The sequence below is a fragment of the Saccopteryx bilineata genome, chromosome 2 (assembly GCF_036850765.1).
Source record: "Saccopteryx bilineata isolate mSacBil1 chromosome 2, mSacBil1_pri_phased_curated, whole genome shotgun sequence".
In the NCBI taxonomy this organism is placed as follows: domain Eukaryota; kingdom Metazoa; phylum Chordata; class Mammalia; order Chiroptera; family Emballonuridae; genus Saccopteryx; species Saccopteryx bilineata.
Genome location: NC_089491.1, coordinates 248,886,803 through 248,906,703, shown reverse-complemented (window position 1 = coordinate 248,906,703; position 19,901 = coordinate 248,886,803). Strand labels below are relative to the sequence as shown.

General features: G+C 45.7%; 1 protein-coding gene across 2 annotated transcripts in view; it reads left to right on the top strand.

Moving 5' to 3' along the window:
* The first annotated feature begins 162 nt into the window (after positions 1-162).
* Positions 163-19,901, top strand: part of CRKL (CRK like proto-oncogene, adaptor protein) — a 32,102-nt gene continuing 12,363 nt past the window's right edge. The window contains exons 1-3 of one of the 2 annotated variants that reach the window (XM_066259940.1): positions 163-1,651; positions 16,155-16,620; positions 18,009-18,159. In XM_066259940.1, the coding sequence (XP_066116037.1) occupies positions 1,341-1,651; positions 16,155-16,620; positions 18,009-18,104 (873 nt within the window). In that variant the 5' untranslated portion in view covers positions 163-1,340 and the 3' untranslated portion in view covers positions 18,105-18,159. Of the gene's footprint in view, positions 1,652-16,154; positions 16,621-18,008; positions 18,160-19,901 lie in introns of those variants that run through there. The other variant, XM_066259939.1, reaches the window with a different exon arrangement.

Below are 19,901 nucleotides of genomic sequence, written 5' to 3'. Positions count from 1 at the left end.
TGGAGGAAGTATCAACTTCCATATGTGCCTTGACCAGGCAAGCCCAGGGTTTCAAACTGGCGACCTCAGTGTTCCAGGTCGACGCTTTATCCCACTTTCAGGTCAGACTCATCCCTACTTTCTTAAAATTTACATTCTAGTTGGGGTACAGAGCAGAAAGGCTAGGGGAGCAGAGAAGGCAAGACTTGAAGCCACGCCCGAGAGACGTCTGTATTTTATTTACATTAATTCAGCACCAGTGATGACTAGATTACCTCAGGCTGTAGTAGACCGCTTAATCTTGTCAATCCAACATTCACACCCCCAATTTGTGCCTGTCGGGGCCCCTGGCCACTCCGGGTATCTCATCCTACCAGAACACCTCGGGCCAAGGTCACCTAGTCTTTATTTTCTGGTCACCTCAGCCCCCGCGGTAGTCTCCTTCCTGAGCCACCTCAGCCTATCCAGAACTGTCCCCTCCGCCGACCAGGTCACTTCAGTGCCACGCCTCCAGGGTCGGAAATTCGACCAACACGTTACGCTTTGTTCCCAGAGCAGCCAGAGCAGGTTTTCGAAATGCCGCTCCCACTCGGATCCAGCTGTTTTCCTGCCAGCGCGAGAAGACCTAGGAGCGGCAGCGCCCCCGGCGGCCTACCACAGCCCAAGAAAGGAGTGCTCACTGTCTCCAAATCCTCCGCCTCCTCTCGGAACGCGGGAGCCGGAGCGAGAGGCGCACACCCGGACCGTCACGACGCAATCCTGATTGGCTGCTCTGCGCGACATCACGGGGAGGGACCAGGCTGCAGCTGGGATCCGAAGCCCGCGCGTGCGCAGACCGAGAGCGCTGAGCGGAGGGGGAGGTGGCCGGCTGCTTCTCTCGCGTCCGCCATTTTGTTGCTGTGGTTCTTGGGAACCGGCTAGGTGAAACTGCCGTGGAGGCGCGACGCTCCTTGGGGTTCGGGGCTTGGTGTGGCAGCTGGGGTCGGTGCAGAGCCGGGGGCGCGCGGAGCCGGTGCGTTTCAGGCCAGGAGTGACTGGAAGGCGGCACTCCCGGCAGGGCAGCCCGAGAACCCTGGGGCGGCCTCCGCTGCTGCTCGGCTTCGCCCGCCCCGACCTCGGGCTCTACCCTGCATTCCCCGAGCCGGCTCCTTCCGTGAGGCGGCCCCAGAGCAGGCGGGCGAAGGCAGAGGATGCTGCGGGCCCGGAGCCGCGAGGAAGGTGCTGGCTTGGCCCTCTAAGCGCGCCTCGAGGTGTGCCGAGAGGCCCTTCTTCGGTCCCAAAACCGTCTGCCGGGCAAAGGCGTCCAGAGCAGGCGAGAGCAGCCGCCGCCCCGACCCGCCCCAGAGTCTCAGCCCGGCACCATGTCCTCCGCCAGATTTGACTCTTCAGATCGCTCCGCCTGGTACATGGGGCCGGTGACTCGCCAGGACGCTCAGAACCGGCTCCAGGGCCAGCGCCACGGCATGTTCTTAGTCCGCGACTCTTCCACCTGCCCCGGGGACTATGTGCTGTCCGTGTCTGAGAACTCTCGGGTCTCTCACTACATCATCAACTCACTACCCAACCGCCGTTTTAAGATCGGGGACCAGGAGTTTGAGCACTTGCCGGCTCTGCTCGAGTTCTACAAGATCCACTATCTGGACACCACCACCCTAATCGAGCCCGCACCCAGGTACGCTAGCGCTAGCGCTTCCCGGGCGTGCGACCCACCCGACCCCGGAGTAGGGTCGACAATGGCCGGGTTGGTGCATTGGGTCGATCCAAGAATGTGGGGGGGGGGGGGGGCGGGGCGGTGATTGAACTCATTTCCTCCTATCCTGAACCAAATTATTTTCCAGAATGCATTCCGAATGGAAGGCTAGTGTTTCAGGATCTGGGTCACTGGATGAGGGGATGCATCTTAAACAGTTAACGTCGGTTACATAGTTAAAAATTAAAATGTAGGAATTTTTTGCCTTTTATCACGTTACCTATGTGGTTATCATACTAAAGCAGTGTTTTGTTGTTGGGGTATTTTTAAAACCTTTTTTGGACTCCAGGCTTCTTTGAGAATAGGAAGATAGCTGTGGCATCCCCCCCCCCCCCCAATGCACGTACACACACGTTTGCACACCATTCTTGGACTCCCTGCAGATTTCTGAACTCCAAGTTAAGAACTGTCCAGCCCGTGGAACAGTCGGCAAATGAAGTGCTTCAGCATTTAGAAACAACCTTTGTGAAATATCAGAACTATATTGATACTTTGGTGCCAAGTTTGAAATAGCCATTTATTATATCATACATTAAATTCAAAAATTTTAGGGCCTGACCTGTGGTGGCGCAGTGGATAAAGCGTCGACCTGGAATGCTGAGGTTACCCGTTCAAAATCCTGGGCTTGCCTGGTCAAGGCACATATGGGAGTTGATGCTTCCTGCTCCTCCCTTCTCTCTCTCTCTCTCTCTCTCTCTCTCTCTCTCTCTCTCCTGTCTAAAATGAATAAATAAAGTCTTTAAAAGAAAAAAAAAAAATTCAAAAATTTTAAAAGAAGACAACTTGGCTTCAGTGAGGAGCTTTGCACACACACAAACACCCCCCCTCCCCCAGCTGGACCTTTAATAGGATAGAAATTCATTTGGTTAAATTCCAAGGAAGAGGACTTGTTATCTTTGAATATATGTATCCTGATTTATTGATGTCACCCCATTAAAAAAATAAAATTATAAAAAAAAAAAAAAAATTCCAAGGAAGAATAAGGCTAGAATATTTACTTACTAAGGGAAATTTTTGAATAACACTTATTTTCTATCCTAGTTGAATTTTAGATGTTCTTTTTTAAGTCTAATGATTTAGTATCTATTTAATTTTAATATCTGTTTTATAGTTAAGAACCCTAAGTGACGCTGAGTACCAGATATCCCCTTTTAAAGTAAAATGCAATCTTTTATTTATTTGCTTTTACTTGCCTTAATCAGTATCTTAACAGTTTCTTTTATTTAAATTATGCTAAATTTGAACTGAAGAAATGGCCTAGAATTTTAAAAAGAAAAGAGACTTCACTGCCCAATTTGTTTCTTAAACATCTTTTTTATTTTTTTGTTTTTTTATTTTTTAAATTTTTCTGAAGTTGGAAACAGGGAGGTAGTCAGACAGACTCCCGCATGCCCGACCGGTATCCACCCGGCATGCCCACCAGGGGGTGATGCTCTGCCCATCTGGGGTGTCACTCTGCCGCAATCAGAGCCATTCCAGCACCTTAGGCAGAGGCCACAGAGCCATCCTCAGCGCCGGGCAAACTTTGCTCCAATGGAGCCTTGGCTGCAGTAGGGGAAGAGAGAGACAGGAAGGAGAAGGGCAGGGTTGGAGAAGCAGATGGGGGCTTCTCCTGTGTGCCCTGGCCAGGAATCGAACCCGGGACTCTTGCATGCCAGGCCGACACTACCGCTGAGCCAAACCGGCCAGGGCCTTTAAATATCTATTTTAAAAGGATAGAGTGCTAATATAGATTTTATGGGATGAAATGTTTCTGATTTTACAGGTTTGCTGACAAGATATTGATGATGAATTTTAAACATTAAAAGCTATTATACTACACTTGACCTTAGCCAAAAGGCCGAGAAGCGATTAAAAGCTATTATAATTAAGGAGCACTCAGTGGATGCCTAGACTAAGTGTTGCATTTGTGAAATAGAAGTAGAAAAGAAACAAAGTCATGACAGTGTAATGGCTTTAAGATTACTACTGAACTAAATGGACTTTAAAAACTGGGAGAGCCTGCCTGACCTGTGGTGGCACAGTGGATAAAACATCAACCTGGAAATGCTGAGGTCGCTGGTTCAAAACCCTGGGCTTGCCTGGTCAAGGCACATATGGGAGTTGATGCTTCCAGCATCCCCCCTTCTCTCTCTCTGTCTCTCCTCTCTCTCTCTCTCTCTCTCTCTCTCTCTGTCTCTCTTCTCTCTAAAAATGAATAAATAAAATTAAAAAAAAAAAACAAAAAACTGGGAGAGCCTGACCTGTGGTGGCGCAGTGGATAAAGCGTCGATCTGGAATGCTGAGATCCCCGGTTCAAAACCCTGCATTTGTCTGGTCAAGGCACATATGGGACTTGACGCTTCCTGCTCCTCTCCCCTTTCTCTCTCTCACTCTCTGTCTCCTCTAAAATGAATAAATAAATAAATAATAATAAAAAACTGTGAGAAAGTGATTATAAATCAAATACTGTATAACAGGGGTCCCCAAACTTTTTACACAGGGGGCCAGTTCACTGTCCCTCAGACCATTGGAGGGCCAGACTATAAAAAAAACTATGGGCCCTGGCCGGTTGGCTCAATGGTAGAGCGTCGGCCTGGCGTGCGGGGGACCCGGGTTCAATTCCCAGCCAGGGCACATGGGAGAAGCGCCCATTTGCTTCTCCACCCCCCCCCTTCCTCTCTGTCTCTCTCTTCCCCTCCCTCAGCCAAGGCTCCATTGGAGCAAGGATGATCCGGGCGCTGGGGATGGCTCCTTGGCCTCTGCCCCAGGCGCTAGAGTGGCTCTGTTGGCGGCAGGGCGAGGCCCTGGAGGGGCAGAGCATCGCCCCTGGTGGGCATGCCGGGTGGATCCTGGTCGGGCGCATGCGGGAGTCTGTCTGGCTGTCTCTCCCCGTTTCCAGCTTCAGAAAATTTAAAAAAACAAAAGAAAAAAAAACACCTATGAACAAATCCCTATGCACACTGCACAGATCTTGTTTTAAAGTAAAAACAAAACGGGAACAAATACAATATTTAAAATAAAGAACAAGTAAATTTAAATCAACCAACTGACCAGTATTTCTTTTGTTTTGTTTTGTTTTGTTTTTTTTGTTTTTTGTTTTGTTTTTGGGTTTTTTTGTGGGGGGGGTTTTTTTGGTGCCGAAACCCGGGCTCGAACCTGACCAGTATTTCAGTGGGAACTGTGCTCCTCTCACCACCAATGAAAGAGGTGCCCCTTCCGGAAGTGCGACCTGCCGGATAAATGGCCTCAGGGGGCCGCATGTGGCCTGCGGGCTGTAGTTTGGGGACCCCTGCTGTATAACAAAGACTAGACACTAAAAATCTGATTGGTGAAACTAGTACCCTCAAAGATACTAGTAATTAAACTCAACTTTGAGCACAATAGAATTCCAGTATAAGTGGTTGGAGAGACTCTTAGAACCCACTGTAATGAAATTTTTGTAATGTGTTTTAGTAAATAATTGCCCTAACTTGGAAGTGTGAATTACATCATTAATTTCAGGCATTTATTAAGCCATGTGCTATGTATAAGGTATTGTGCTTATGTTTAGGTGACAGATACTATAATACAGCTGTCCCAAAAATGAGTAAATAAATGGTTTTATCCCCTTCTAGAGGGAGAAAAAAGAATATGTTGCAGCGGCCTCCTGCTACCCTCAAAAAAACTACTCCAAATTTTCCACACACAGTTTTCCCAAATACCAAATCTGAGTCTGTCCTTACTTCCTAACTTGAATGTAGCCCCTTTAGTCCTCTCACTTATTCCCTGAGAACCTTTGCTCAGGCTGTTGGCTCTTCATTGACTGCCTAACTCCACCCACTCCACCTATTGAAAGCCTACCTGTTGTTCCAAACTCCTCACAAATAATAGGGCCTTTCACTGACTCTCCCCCTCACATTCAGCTTTGTTTCTCCTTTTCTGTGTCCTCCATCCCAGGTATGTTGCTGTAATTTAGTGTGTTTTTTTCCTGATATCTCTCAACACTGGCTGAGTTAAATCCTGGCGGTATTTACTTTGTTAAACTGAGTCTTTGGATCGTCTCTCCCAAGCCTGAATTTACAGATTTGGTTTGATGTGTTATTATTAGCCTTTGTAGAAAACTAGAGGCTAGTAAAACATTGGCTAGATTAAAAAGTCAGTGTAATGCTTCTTCATGCCCTAAACAAGATAAATTAAGTGGTTTAGCTTTTTAGGCATCAAAACTGAGCTTTTAAAGCCAGAATTTTATGCCCCTTGGCTAATAATTCATTTTTTAAAACTTTTATTGATCTTAGAAAAAGGGGGAGAGAGTGAGAGAAGCATTCATTTGTTGTTCTACTTAGTTTTGCATTCATTGGTTGATTCCTGTATGTGCCCTGACCTGGGATCAAACCCTCAAGCATGGCATTTTGGGATGACATTCCAACCAACTGAGCTAACTGGCCAGTGCCAGGAATGTCTCTTAACTTTTAATTTAAAAGATTTGTTTTTAAAGGTTTTACTCGTTTTTATTTTTGTTTTTTTTCTTAAGAGGGAGGCAGTTTCTCACATGCTCCCAACCAGGATCAACCCGGCAAGCCCCCCCAAAGGGTGATGCTCTGCCCATCTGGGACCACTGCTTCATTGCTAAGCAACTAAACCATTTCATCACCTGCGGTAAGGCCATGGAGCCATCCTCAGTGCCCGGGTTCAACTTGCTCAAACCATTTGGCTGTGGGAGAAGAGGGTGGGGAAGGGTGGAGAAGCAGATGGTTGTTTCTCCTGTGTGCCCTGACCAGGAATCGAACCTGGGATTTCTATATGCTAAGCCGATGCTCTACTGCTGAGCCAACCATCCAGGGCCAAAGATTTTACTTACTGATTTTTGAGAGAGAGAGAGAGCGGGGAAGGAAAAGGGAAAGGAGGAGCGCAAAGCATCCCCTCGCAGTTGCATCTTGTATGTTCCTTAACCAGGCAAGCCCAGTGGCCATACCCCACAACCTCAGCATTCCAGGTCAACACCTTATCCACTGCACCACTACAAGTCAGACCCTTCAAAGACTTTATTTATTGATTCGAGAGAGAGAGTGAAAGGTGAGGGGAAGAGTGGGAAGCATCAACTTGCAGTAGTTGTTTCTTATATGTGCCTTGACTGGGTATTTCTTTTTTTCTTTTTTTCTTTTTTCTTTTTCTTAAGTTGGAAACGGGGAGGCAGTCAGACAGACTCCCACATGCGCCCGACCGGGATCCACCCAGCATGCCCACCAGGGGGTGATGCTCTGCCCATCTGGGGCGTTGCTCTGTTGCAACCAGAGCCATTCTAGCACCTGAGGCAGAGGCCACAGAACCATCCTCAGTGCCCAGGCCGACTTTGCTCCAAAGGAGCCTTGGCTGCCAGAGGGGAAGAGAGAGACAGAGAGGAAGGAGAGGGGGAGGGGTGGAGAAGCAGATAGGCGCTTCTCCTGTGTGTCCTGCCGGGAATCGAACCCCGGACTCCTGCATACCAGGCCAACGCTCTACCACTGAGCCAACCGGCCAGGGCCTTGACTGGGCATTTCGAACCAGCAACTTCAGCATTCCAGGTTGACACTCCATCCACAGTGCCACCACAGTCCAGGCTAATTTTATATTTTCATACAAATATTTACAAGAGAATTTTTCCCATTGATAGGTACTGGAAAAGATGGGTGACATACATGCTTTCTCCATCATGAAACTTGGAGACAGACAAAAAGTAGAAAAATAAGTAAAATGCAATATTAATAACTACTATGAAAGAAGTAAACCTAAGCCAAGAAAATGTAATAGAAGGGACTTACCTGAGGTGGTGTGGTCAGAGAAAGAATGAAACTACTGAAGAGTAGAAAAGAAAAGCAAGCCTTGGAAAGGCCTGAGCTAAAGAGGGGAAGAGTGGAAGAGCCTTTCAAGCATAGGGTAGAGCTTATACAACGTCCTGAAGTGAGAAAGTCAGCCAGTATGTTAGGAGTGTGGTTCTTTTTTTTTTTTTTTTTTTTATTTTTCTGAAGCTGGAAACGGGGAGGCAGTCAGATGCCTACATGCGCCCGACCAGAATCCACCTGGCACACCCACCAGGGGGTGATGCTCTGCCCATCTGGGCATTGCTCTGTTGCAACCAAGGCCATTCTAGCGCCTGAGGCAGAGGCCATGGAGCCATCCTCAGCGCCCGAGCCAACTTTGCTCCAATGGAGCCTGGCTGCAGGAGGTGAAGAGAGACAGAGAGAAAGGAGAGGGGGAGGGATGGAGAAGCAGAAGGGCGCCTCTCCTCTGTGCCCTGGCCGGGAATCGAACCCAGGACTCCTGCACGCCAGGCTAACACTCTACCACTGAGCCAACCAGCCAGGGTAGGTGTGTGGTTCTTAAAGGAAGAGGTCATATAGGAAGAGTTTGGAGATACAATAGTCAAGATAAGGAAATTGAATTGTGCTTAAAGGTAGTGCGTATCATGGAAGGAGTTTGAACTTGGTGCTGTTACTATAATCCAGGTGCAAAATGATGGTGACTGGTGACATATCATAAGTCCAATATAGACAGCTGTGGCTTGGTGGAAATGCCTATTTTGGTGATAAGATTGATGCTGATGGGAGATAGGGGGTATGGTAGAGGAAGAGAAAGAAAGAAACAAAGATGACTTGGTATATTTGTAATTTTCCCCTCTGGGTTTATCTTATTATTGTAATTGTTTTTGTATTTGTGATAAACTTAATCCCCAGAAAGTATCCTGTCAGATTGCCTGTTCATTTTTATTTATTTTTTAATTTTTTATTTTATTTTTTGTATTTTTCTGAAGTTGGAAACGGGGAGGCAGTCAGACAGACTCCCGCATGTGCCCGACTGGGATCCACCCGGCATGCCCACCAGGGGGTGATGCTCTGCCCATCCAGGGCATTGTTCTGTTGCAACCAGAGCCATTCTAGCGCCTGAGGCAGAGGCCATGGAGCCATCCTCAGCGCCCGGGCCAACTTTGCTCCAATGGAGCTTTGGCTGCGGGAGGGGAAGAGAGAGACAGAGAGGAAGGAGAGGGGGAGGGGTGGAGAAGCAGATGGGCGCCTCTCCTGTGTGCCCTGGCCGGGAATCGAACCTGGGACTCCTGCACGCCAGGCCAACGCTCTACCACTGAGCCAACCGGCCAGAGCTATTTATTTATTGAGAGGATGTTTATTAAAGCTGGGGACAGTGAAACAAGGAAGGGCTTAGGAGAGAATAAGGAACAGGAGAGAGCCTAGGCGGGGCTGCTTTGGCTCATTGGAAAGTCAGAGAAAAGGGATCTTGGAGAAAGATTCAGGGAGTTAGCACCATATGAGGTTGCTGCTGCCCTGTTTGGAAATCTCTGGGGACCCTTGGAGTTTAGTAGATACATGTCTGAGAGGGGAGAAAGACGTGGGCGTGCTCCTGAGAGGGAGAATTACCAGCTTTTGTTGATGGTTTTTTTGTTTTTTGTTTTTTTTTTTCTGAAGCTGGAAACAGGGAGAGACAGTCAGACAGACTCCCGCATACGCCCGACCGGGATCCACCCGGCACGCCCACCAGGGGCGATGCTCTGCCCATCCTGGGCGTCGCCATGTTGCGACCAGAGCCACTCTAGAGCCTGAGGCAGAGGCCACAGAGCCATCCCCAGCGCCCAGGCCATCTTTTGCTCCAATGGAGCCTTGGCTGCGGGAGGGGAAGAGAGAGCGAGGAAAGCGCGGTGGAGGTGGAGGGGTGGAGAAGCAAATGGGCGCTTCTCCTGTGTGCCCTGGCCGGGAATCGAACCCGGGGAGCCAACCGGCCAGGGCTTTTGTTGATGTTTTGAATGACCATAAAGGATTCTCTTTCTGTACATGGGTGTAATTTTTATGTTACAAATCATTTGATAAACATCCTGTGGTGGTTTTCACCTCCGTTTTATTTGCGTATAAACATTTTTTTTTGTTTTTGTTTTCTTTTCCTTTTTTTTTTTTTTTTTTTTTTTTTGTATTTATTCTGAAGCTGGAAACGGGGAGAGACAGTCAGACAGACTCCCGCATGTGCCCGACGGGGATCCACCTGGCACGCCCACCAGGGGCGATGCTCTGCCCCTCCGGGGCGTCACCCTGCCGCAACCAGAGCCACTCTAGTGCCTGGGGCAGAGGCCAAGGAGCCATCCCCAGCGCCCGGGCCATCCTTGCTCCAATGGAGCCTTGGCTGCGGAGGGAGGGGTGGAGAAGCAAATGGGTGCTTCTCCTATGTGCCCTGACCGGGAATCGAACCCGGGTCCCCCCGCACGCCAGGCCGACGCTCTACCGCTGAGCCAACCGGCCAGGGCCCGTATAAACATTTTTAACATAGGTAAGCACTAGTGTTTTTTATTGATAGAGGCTATTTCCAGTTTAACAACAGATTGTTTCAGAAGGTTTGTGAGTGGATTGTTTAGATATGAGCTACATTTTCCCATGGTTTAGAAACTTGAAAGTGTGTTTTGTGTAACTTGGTTTTCTAGTTCTAGCTTAAGTATAAAAGGCTAGGAGAAAATCATGAGGAATAAATATTTAAAAATTAAGGCAAATTGACCCTTAGAGAAAAAAATTTTTTTTATTCAAAAGACATTGCACATTGTATGTACCTGGGAATACGGAACTAACATTACATCAACAGTCCCTGTCATGGTCTTGAGGGAGCTTACTGGTTACCAAGATTTTTTTAAAGACTTTCCATGCTATCTGACATGGTTAAAGTAGCTGTGGGAGAAGTGGAAAAGAATGCTCAGCCTAACCTGAGCATCCAGAAGAGGACCCTCACAGCTGTGAAACAGAAAGGAAGGAAACTCTGCATGGACTAGAGAATACTATAGGCAGCAGAGTCACACCTCCTCCCACTGTCTCTGTTCTAAAATATACTGCTCACAAAAATTAGGGAGTATTTTATCACTTCATATTCATTTTGAAATGTCCCCTAATTTTTGTATTTTTGTGAGCAGTATATTTAATGGAACTTAAATCTGCACTTAATAGTTGGAAAGAAGGATTATCAGTAATTTTGATTAGCATAGAATTTAGCACTGTGAATATATCTTTGAGTTTCTTCTCACCAGTAGTTTAAATCATCTAAATTCAATTCAGATGTGAAATATAAGAACATTGTTATTATGTTTGGAGAGTAAGCTTGCCCAGTTAAGAGTTATGTTCTAGTGGTATATAAAACACTGGTAGTCATTTGATTTGTGACATACTGCTTGTTTGAGACTCAAATGCAGGGAATTTTTTTTACCTAAGAAAGAATTTTCCTTTGATCTGAATAGTTGGATTAGGTTATTTTTAAGGTTCTTTCAGGCTGAAATATTTTAGTTTTTTCTGATAACTAAAAGGAGACAGTGTTTATTAGTGGGAGTTCAGATGACCCTGGAGTCTGAGCTAAAATCCTAGTAAGTAAGGTGGGGCCCTAGGGCATGTGGCAGCTAGTCTGGAATGATGGCTAAGACTGTGACTGGAGCAGTGGTAGGATGAAGAGGCTTGGAAAGCAAACCAAGATTTCCTTGTCTGTATAACAAAATTAAACCAAGTTTCGGGAATTGGAATGGTGAAGCTTTTGTGTTTTAGAAGGAAAAGAAAGGGAAAGAAACTAGAATGGGAAATGCTTCCCTGTCTTTGTCATTTTACTTCTATTAGCAGGAATTTCTGTATTTATCTATATATATAGACCTACTCTATACCAAAGCCCAATACTTGATTCAAGGTATATAATGGGGATAAACCATGATTCTAGCCTTTGAGAAACTCTTTTGAACAAATTAAAATATACTATGGGGACCCTGGCCGGTTTGCTCAGTGGTAGAGCGTCGGCCTGGCGTGCGGAAGTCCCGGGTTCGATTCCCAGCCAGGGCACATCTGCTTTTCCACCCCTCCCCCTCTCCTTCCTCTCTGTCTCTCTCTTCCCCTCCCACAGCCGAGGCTCCATTGGAGCAAAAGATGGCCCGGGCGCTGGGGATGGCTCCTTGGCCTCTGCCCCAGGCGCTAGAGTGGCTCTGGTCGCGACAGAGTGACGCCCCGGATGGGCAGAGCATTGCTCCCTGGTGGGCGTGCCAGGTGGATCCCGGTCGGACGCATGCGGGAGTCTGTCTGACTGCCTCCCCGTTTCCAGCTTCAGGGGGGGGAAAAAAAAAAAAAATATATATATACACACACACACACACACACACACACACACACACTATGGGGAAAGCAAGTACGATCAACTAAGGGGGTCAGGGAAGACTTGAAAGAGGAGGTGTTTTTTCAGACTGATTCTTGAATAATGAGAACAAGTATATGAGGTAGAAGAGGTGGTGGCAGTGCCTGCTGGGAAAGTCACAGAGTTGTAATTAATACTGTATGAGTAATGGGCAGCAAGCTAGGAAGGAAGAATAAAGCAGAACCAAAATATGTAAGCCTGTCTTCCACAGATCTGTCAACATGAAAGGTTGCTAGTTGCCCTGGCCGGATAGCTGTAGTTGGTTAGAGCATCATCCCAATAGGTGAAGGTTGAGATGAGAGTTTGATTCCCCAATCAGGGTACATACAGGAACAAATCATTGTTTTTGTCTCCCTCTCTCTAAAATTAATAAATACATTTAAAAAGTAGAAGAAAGGATCCTAATCTTTAACTTTTGTGCATTTATTGATTAATTTTAGAGGGAAGAAGTGGGGGAGAATCATTGGTTTCTTTATGTGTCCTGATCAGGGATAGCATCCACAACCGTGGCATTTGGGATGATGCTCTAACCAACTGTGCTACCTGGCCAGGTCTGAGTGGTGTTTCTAATTGAGAGGATAGAAGAGAAAGGGTCAGGGTGAGAGGACGATTGTGTTCTACAGGGAAGCCAACAGGGAAGCCAGGTGATGTTAGTAATCTGATGGCTGTTTTATTGAGAAAAGAGTTGATGGCTAAATATATAGATTTGGGAGTCTAAGCTTAGATGGAATCTCCAGAATGAGCAGAGGAAGAGAAGCTGTGGAAGGAGGTGAAGAATCATAGAAGCAGAACCAGTAGTAATGGCGTGAATGTCCAGGGATGGAAAGGAGAGGTCCACAGTATTTATTGCCACTGCATGGCAAAGAAGAGGTAACTTATCTAAAGCAATTTGACTAGCAAGGTACTTAGTCAACCTTCTTCTTCTTCTTCTTCTTTTTTTTTTTTTTTTTTTTTTTAGATTTTATTTATTCATTTTAGAGAAGGGGGGGAGAGAGGAGGGGGAGGAGCAGGAAGCATCAACTCCCATTTGTGCCTTGACTGGGCAAGCCCAGGGTTTCCAACCAGCGACCTCAGCGTTCCAGGTCGACGCTTTATCCACTGCGCCACCACAAGTCAGGCTGCCAATCTTCTTGGAACTGATTTATTTTAATTTTTTTCAGTGAGAGACAAACAGACTTTAGTTGTCCATTGATTGCTTCTCATATGGACCTTGACTGAGAAGGGTTGAGCCAGTGATCCCCTTGCTCAAGCCAGTGACCTTAGAATCTTGTCAATGAGCAGCAACCTTGCACTCAAGCTGGATGAGCCCATGCTCAAGCTGGCAACCTCAGAGTTTCAAACCTGGAACCTCAACAACCCAGGTTGATGCTCTATCCACCGTGCCACCTCTGGTCAGGCTAGAATTGGTTCTTTTACCATCTTTTTTTTTTTTTTTTTTTTTTTTTTAAGATTTTACTGATTTTACTGAGGAGTGAGGAGCAAGAAGCATCAACTCATAGTTACTTCACTTTGGTTGCTTGTCATATGTGCCTTGACTGGGCAAGCCCAGAGCTTTGAACCAGTGACCTCAGCCTCTCAGGTAGAGGCTCAAGCCACTGCACCACCACAAGCCAGGCCATCTACTTTGCTTTGTTTTTCAACTTTTTATTGTGAAATACCTCATATATATAAGAGTGTATGTATCCATGTATATAATCAGAAAGATTTTCAATATTCATGTCCCCTCTTTATTCATTCATTTATTCATTCACTCATTCTATTTAGAAGGCAGCGGGGGATAGACAGGGACAGGCAGACAGGAAGAGAGAGACAAGAAGCATCAACTTGTTGTGGTACTTGAATTGTTCATTGATTGCTTTCTCATATGGGCCTTTTTTTAATTAATATTATTCATTTTAGAGAGGATAGAGAGAGAGAGAGGGAAAGAAGGGAGAGAGCAGGAAGCATCAACTCCCATATGTGCCTTGACCAGACAAGTGTGGGGTTTCGAACTGCCGACCTCAGCATTCCAGGTCGATGCTTTATCCACTGCACCACCACAGACCAGGCTCATATGGGCCTTTGATGGGAAGCTCCAGCTGAACCAGTGACCCCTTGCTCAAACCAGCAACTATCGGGGTCATGTCTATGATCCCATACCCAAGCTAGCCACCTCAGGGTTTTGAACCTGTGTCTTCAGCATCCCAGGCCAATGCTCTATCCACTGCACCCACTGCCTGGTCAGGTTCATGTGTAAACTTGAAAGAGGAGTTGATTTACAGTCTTGCTCCAAGAAACAAACTCAAATGACTGAGAAATGGTGAATTGTTTGGATTTTAAGTTTCAGGTTTCTTTGAGCAGTAGGGCCTAAAGGGCAAGTATATCTGATATGGCATCATCATGGTTTCATCTATAGTGGAACTGATGTGTAATTTGCAGGATATTTGATGAATAAAGGAGTTTGAGAATATGGGTTAGAAGACTTCCATGTCAGGAATATGACTGGGAGGTTGATTTCATGTCAAATTTAAGGATACCTGCACATGTATTGAATCAGAAAATTAGTCCCAAGGTCAGTATGGCAATATAGTAGTAGAGAAAGTATAAGCTGCTCTGGGGCAGAGAGCTTGGTGGGGTAGAGCGTCATCCAGAAGCTCAGAGGTTGCCAGTTCAGTTCCTGGTCACAACACTTATAGGAACAAATGTTACTGTCTCTCTCCTGCCCTCTCCCATCCTCTCACTAAAATCAATTTAAAAAAAAAAGTTTTTTTAAAGAAGAAAATAAATGATACACTGGTTTCCGTCTTTACCAAATTTACATACATATGCACCCTCACCAAGGAAGTGTTGAAAGTTGAAAGGTACTCTGCCTTCTCTAACCCAGTAATGTAGATCAGGAATCTGCAAACTTTCACTAAAGGGTCAGAGAGTAAATATTTTAAGCTTTGTGGGCCACATAGCCTCTGTCCCAACTACTCAACTATGTGCTTATAGAGCCAAAGCTGTCATGGATAATGCGTAAATGAATGAACTTGACTTATGTTCTAATAAAATATTTATAAAACCATGCACTAAAACTTTCACATGCTTTTATTTTGATACTCAGATGATGATTCCTCTACAAGATGCAATTTTTTTTTTCTAATTTGTAAAATATATAAACCCTTTTCTGGTTTTTATATTTTGAGGGACACAGAGACAGAAGCCTTTATCATCTTGTGGGTGTCCAGGGAAGTGTGCCGAATGTATGCAATAGATTAGGACCATGAGAAAGAGTATGTGGTGGTTGTGACAGAGTCCTAAGGAAGACAGCTCACTCAACTTACTGGAGATTTTAAAAATAAATTCAGACCAGGTATCTCTTTGTATAAACAAAAAGGTTCCTGTAAAGCAGAGGTATGAGGTGTGTATGTGTGTGTATGCACTTAGCATGTGATTTAAAAAAAATTTTTTTTTTTTGTATTTTTCTGAAGCTGGAAATGGGGAGGCAGGCAGACAGACTCCCGCATGCGCCCAACCAGGATCCACCCAGCATGCCCACCAGGGGGCGATGCTCTGCCCATCCAGGGCGTCGCTCTGTTGCAATCAGAGCCACTCTAGCGCCTGAGGCAGAGGCCACAGAGCCATCCTCAGCGCCCGGGCCGTCTTTTGCTCCAATGGAGCCTCGGCTGCGGGAGGGGAAGAGAGAGACAGAGAGGAAGGAGAGGGGGAGGGGTGGAGAAGCAGATGGGCACCTCTCCTGTGTGCCCTGGCCGGGAATCGAACCCAGGACTTCCGCACGCCAGGCCGACGCTCTACCACTGAGCCAACCGGCCAGGGCCTAATTTTATTTTTTTAGCGAGAGAGACAGGAAGGGAGAAAGATGAGAAGCATCAACTTGTAGTTGCGGCATTTTAATTGTTGATTGATTGCTTCTTATACATGCCTTGGCCGGTGTCGGGGGTTTAGTTCAAGCCAGCAACCCTGGGATCATGTGTATTATCTCACGCTCAAGCCAGTGACCCTGTACTCAAGCTGGTGAATGTGCATTCAAGCCAGTGACGTTGGGGTTTTGAATCGGGGACCTCAGCATCTCAGGTTGGCACTATATTCACTGCTCCACCACTGGTTGGGCTTGCCATGTGATTTTTAAATGCATGTTCAGGTTAATAACTTCTGTTGCAATACAAATAATAGTAATGTGACAGAACCTTCTTAACTCCTGAGAATATAGAGAGGGAAATATTTTATTATTTAAAAGTTTGACAAACACTGATAATAGAGTAAGATTTTTCTTTTAAAGTAATTTTCTTTCTCTTTTAAGGTATCCAAGCCCACCAATGGGATCTGTATCAGCACCAAACCTGCCTACTGCAGAAGAAAATCTGGAGTATGTACGGACTCTTTATGATTTTCCTGGGAATGATGCTGAAGATCTGCCTTTTAAAAAGGGTGAGATCCTGGTGATAATAGAGAAGCCTGAAGAACAGTGGTGGAGTGCCCGGAACAAGGACGGCCGGGCTGGGATGATTCCTGTTCCTTATGTTGAAAAGCTTGTGAGATCCTCACCACACGGAAAACATGGAAATAGGAATTCCAACAGTTATGGGATCCCAGAACCTGCTCATGCATATGCTCAACCTCAGACCACAACTCCTCTACCTGCAGTTTCCAGTACTCCTGGGGCAGCAATCAACCCTTTGCCATCCACACAGAATGGACCTGTCTTTGCAAAAGCAATCCAGAAAAGAGTACCCTGTGCTTATGACAAGACTGCCTTGGCATTAGAGGTAAAATCTAGTAAGCCTGTTTTTTGGGATTATCTGACATTTGGTTTTTAACTTTGTTTCTGCAAAATTATATTCATGGAAATAAGAGAACTGGGTAATTTTGGAAGATCCATTGTTAGTTTTCCACATGATTCTTTTGTCCTTTCCTATTCCTTGTTTCTTCCAAGTTCTCAACCTTCTTGCTCTCTTTTCTGCTCCCAAAGCCTCAAAGATTTAGTTTCACAGTAGTTGGCTTTCTTTCCAGTATGGAAAGGTGATGGTTAAGAAAGACCCATGACCTAGAAATGACATCAATAGACAGACATATAACCACTTGTATATTTTCATATTTTTAATATTGTGGTCAGTTGAGCTGAGGAGAGATATAAATAAATGTCTTAGAATCTCTTCAGCCAGGCAGAGGAATAATTTTTGAATGTCTCAGATCCTATGAGAGATTTTATAAGTTATAATAACATAAAATAGAACTTGAACATTTTAATTGCCAAATCATGTTCTGACTAAACAAGGACGGCCTTTTTAAAATGTCTTGCCACCCTGCCTGGATAACTCAGTTGATTAGAGCTTTGTCCTGAAGTGCAGAGGTGCTAGTTCAATCCTCAGTCAAGGCACATAAGGGAACAGATTTGTTTCTGTCTCTTTCCCTCTCTCTCCCTTCCTCTCTCTAAAGTCAATTAAAATAAATATTTTTTGCAAACTGTAGCATATTATTGTAGCTTGTGGAAATACAAAGTTTTTTGTTTTGTTTTTTAATACAGAGACAGAGTGAGAGATAGGGACAGACAGGCAGGAACGGAAAGAGATGAGAAGCATCAATCATCAGTTTTTCATTGTGACACCTTAGTTGTTCATTGATTGCTTTCTCATATGTGCCTTGACCACAGGCCTTCAGCGGACCGAGTAACCCCTTGCTCGAGCCAGCAACCTTGGATCTAAGCTGGTGAGCTTTTTGCTTAAGCCAGATGAGCCCGCGCTCAAGCTGGCGACCTCGGGGTCTCGAACCTGGGTCCTCCGCATCCCAGACCGATGCTCTATCCACTGCGCCACCGCCTGGTCAGGCTATAATTTTTGTGAGCAGTGTACATGTCCATTATGTAGCTCTCCTAGTCTCTTGGTCCCCAGCGAGAGGTCTCCAGACTGAACCTCCTCATGACACTAATCCAGCCTTGTAAGTCTTGTCAGAGTATTGCTTTGGTGCTTTACAGAGAGAGTATAAGTGGTACTCAAGAAAAATATCCCCTGGCCGGTTGGCTCAGCGGTAGAGCGTTGGCCTGGCGTGCAGGAGTCCCGGGTTCGATTCCCAGCCAGGGCACACAGGAGAGGCGCCTATTTGCTTCTCCACCCCTCCCCATCTCATTCCTCTCTGTCTCTCTCTTCCTCTCCCGCAGCCAAGGCTCCATTGGAGCAAGGATGGCCTGGGCGCTGAAGATGGCTCTGTGGCCTCTGCCTCAGGCACTAGAGTGGCTCTGGATGCAACAGAGTGATGCCCCAGATGGGCAGAGCATCGCCCCCTGGTGGGCATGTCGGGTGGATCCCGGTAGGGCCCATGCGGGAGTCTGTCTGACAGCCTTCCCGTTTCCAGCTTCAGAAAAATGAAAAGAAAAAAAGAAAAATAAAAATGTACCTTTGCCAAATTCTACTTAATGGTATTTTTCATTCTGTATGCTTAAATTTTATTTGATTGTTTTTAGAGAGAGAGAAACATTGATTTGTTGTTCCACTTAGTTGTACACTCATTGGTGGATTGTTGTAGGCACCTTGACCAGCAATCAAACCCATAACCTTGGCATATCAGGACAATGCTCTTAACTAGTTGAGCTACCTGGCCAGGGTCATTCTGTATGGGGTTTTTTTTTTCTTTCTTCTTTTTTTTCCAGAGACAGAGTTAGAGAGAGGGATAGATAGGGACAGACTGATAGGAACGGAGAGCTGAGAAGCATCAATCATCAGTTTTTCGTTGTGACACCTTAGTTGTTCATTGATTGCTTTCTCATATGTGCCTTTGACCACGGGCCTTCAGCAGACCGAGTAACCCCTTGCTCGAGCCAGAGACCTTGGGCCCAAGCTGGTGAGCTCTGCTCAAACCAGATGAGCCCGCACTCAAGCTGGCAACCTGGGGGTCTCGAACCTGGGTTTTCTGCATCCCAGTCTGGCACTCTATCCACTGCACCACCACCTGGTCAGGTTCATTCTGTATGTTTAAATGAGACTTTCAAGTATGGCATAAATGAATATTTCTATGAATTGTGTTATTTTCTAAAACTTAGTGGTGCCTATCTAATCTTGTTAAAAACAGCTCTCTTGGGACTGTTGCAATTAGGTTACCAGATAAAGTATTAAAACTAAAATGAGAAAGGTGGGACAAATAGGACAAAATGTACCAGTAATTGAAGTTTCGTATTCCCCTTGGTAGTATTACAAAGAACAGTGATGGCTTAGGTGAACTGTATTTCTTAAATTATTTCACAAATTTTTTTCGTAAAACTTGATTTTCAAAAGAATATTCCATTCTTGCAAGTAAAGACAGGTTTTTATTTACATATTAATTTTTTTAATTATTGATTTTTTTTTAGAGAGAGGAAGGGGGAGAGAGAGACAGAAACAACAGTCTGTTCCTGTGTGTGCCCTGACCAGGAAGTGAACCCACAGCCTTTGTGTATAGGGACAACGCTCTATAACCAACTCAGTATCTGGCCAATGCCAAGTAAAGAGAGACTTAAAATAGATCTGTGTTTAGCCATTTTCCTCACCTTGTTCACCTCTTTTCAAGAATCGAGTTGATGCTTGGGATTTGATTTGAAAGGGAATAGTTGCTACCTGTGTAAGGTGGATTGCAGTGGGTATACCTACTCTTTTTTGTTTGTTTATTTGTTTTGTGGGGTTTTTTTTGTTTGTTTTGTTGTTGTTTTTTTCAGTGAGAAGTGGGAGGTAGAGCCTGCATTCAATCCAGATGAAGTTTGCAGGCAATCTACTTTTTTATATATTTATTTTTTTCTTAAGTGAGAAGCAGGGAGACAGAGAGACAGACTCCCGCATGTGTCCCCACCAGGATCCACCTGGCAAACCCACTAGGGGGCAATGGTCTGCCCATCTGGGGCATTGCTCCATTGCTCAGCAGCTGAGCTCTTCTTAGCACCTGAGGTAGAGGCCATGGAGCATGGAGCCATCCTCAGCGCCCAGGGCCAACTCACTCCAATCTAGCCATGGCTGCAGGACAGGAAGAGAGAGAGAGAGAGAGAGAGGGAGGGAGAGAAGCAAGAGGGGGAAGGGTGGAGAAGCAG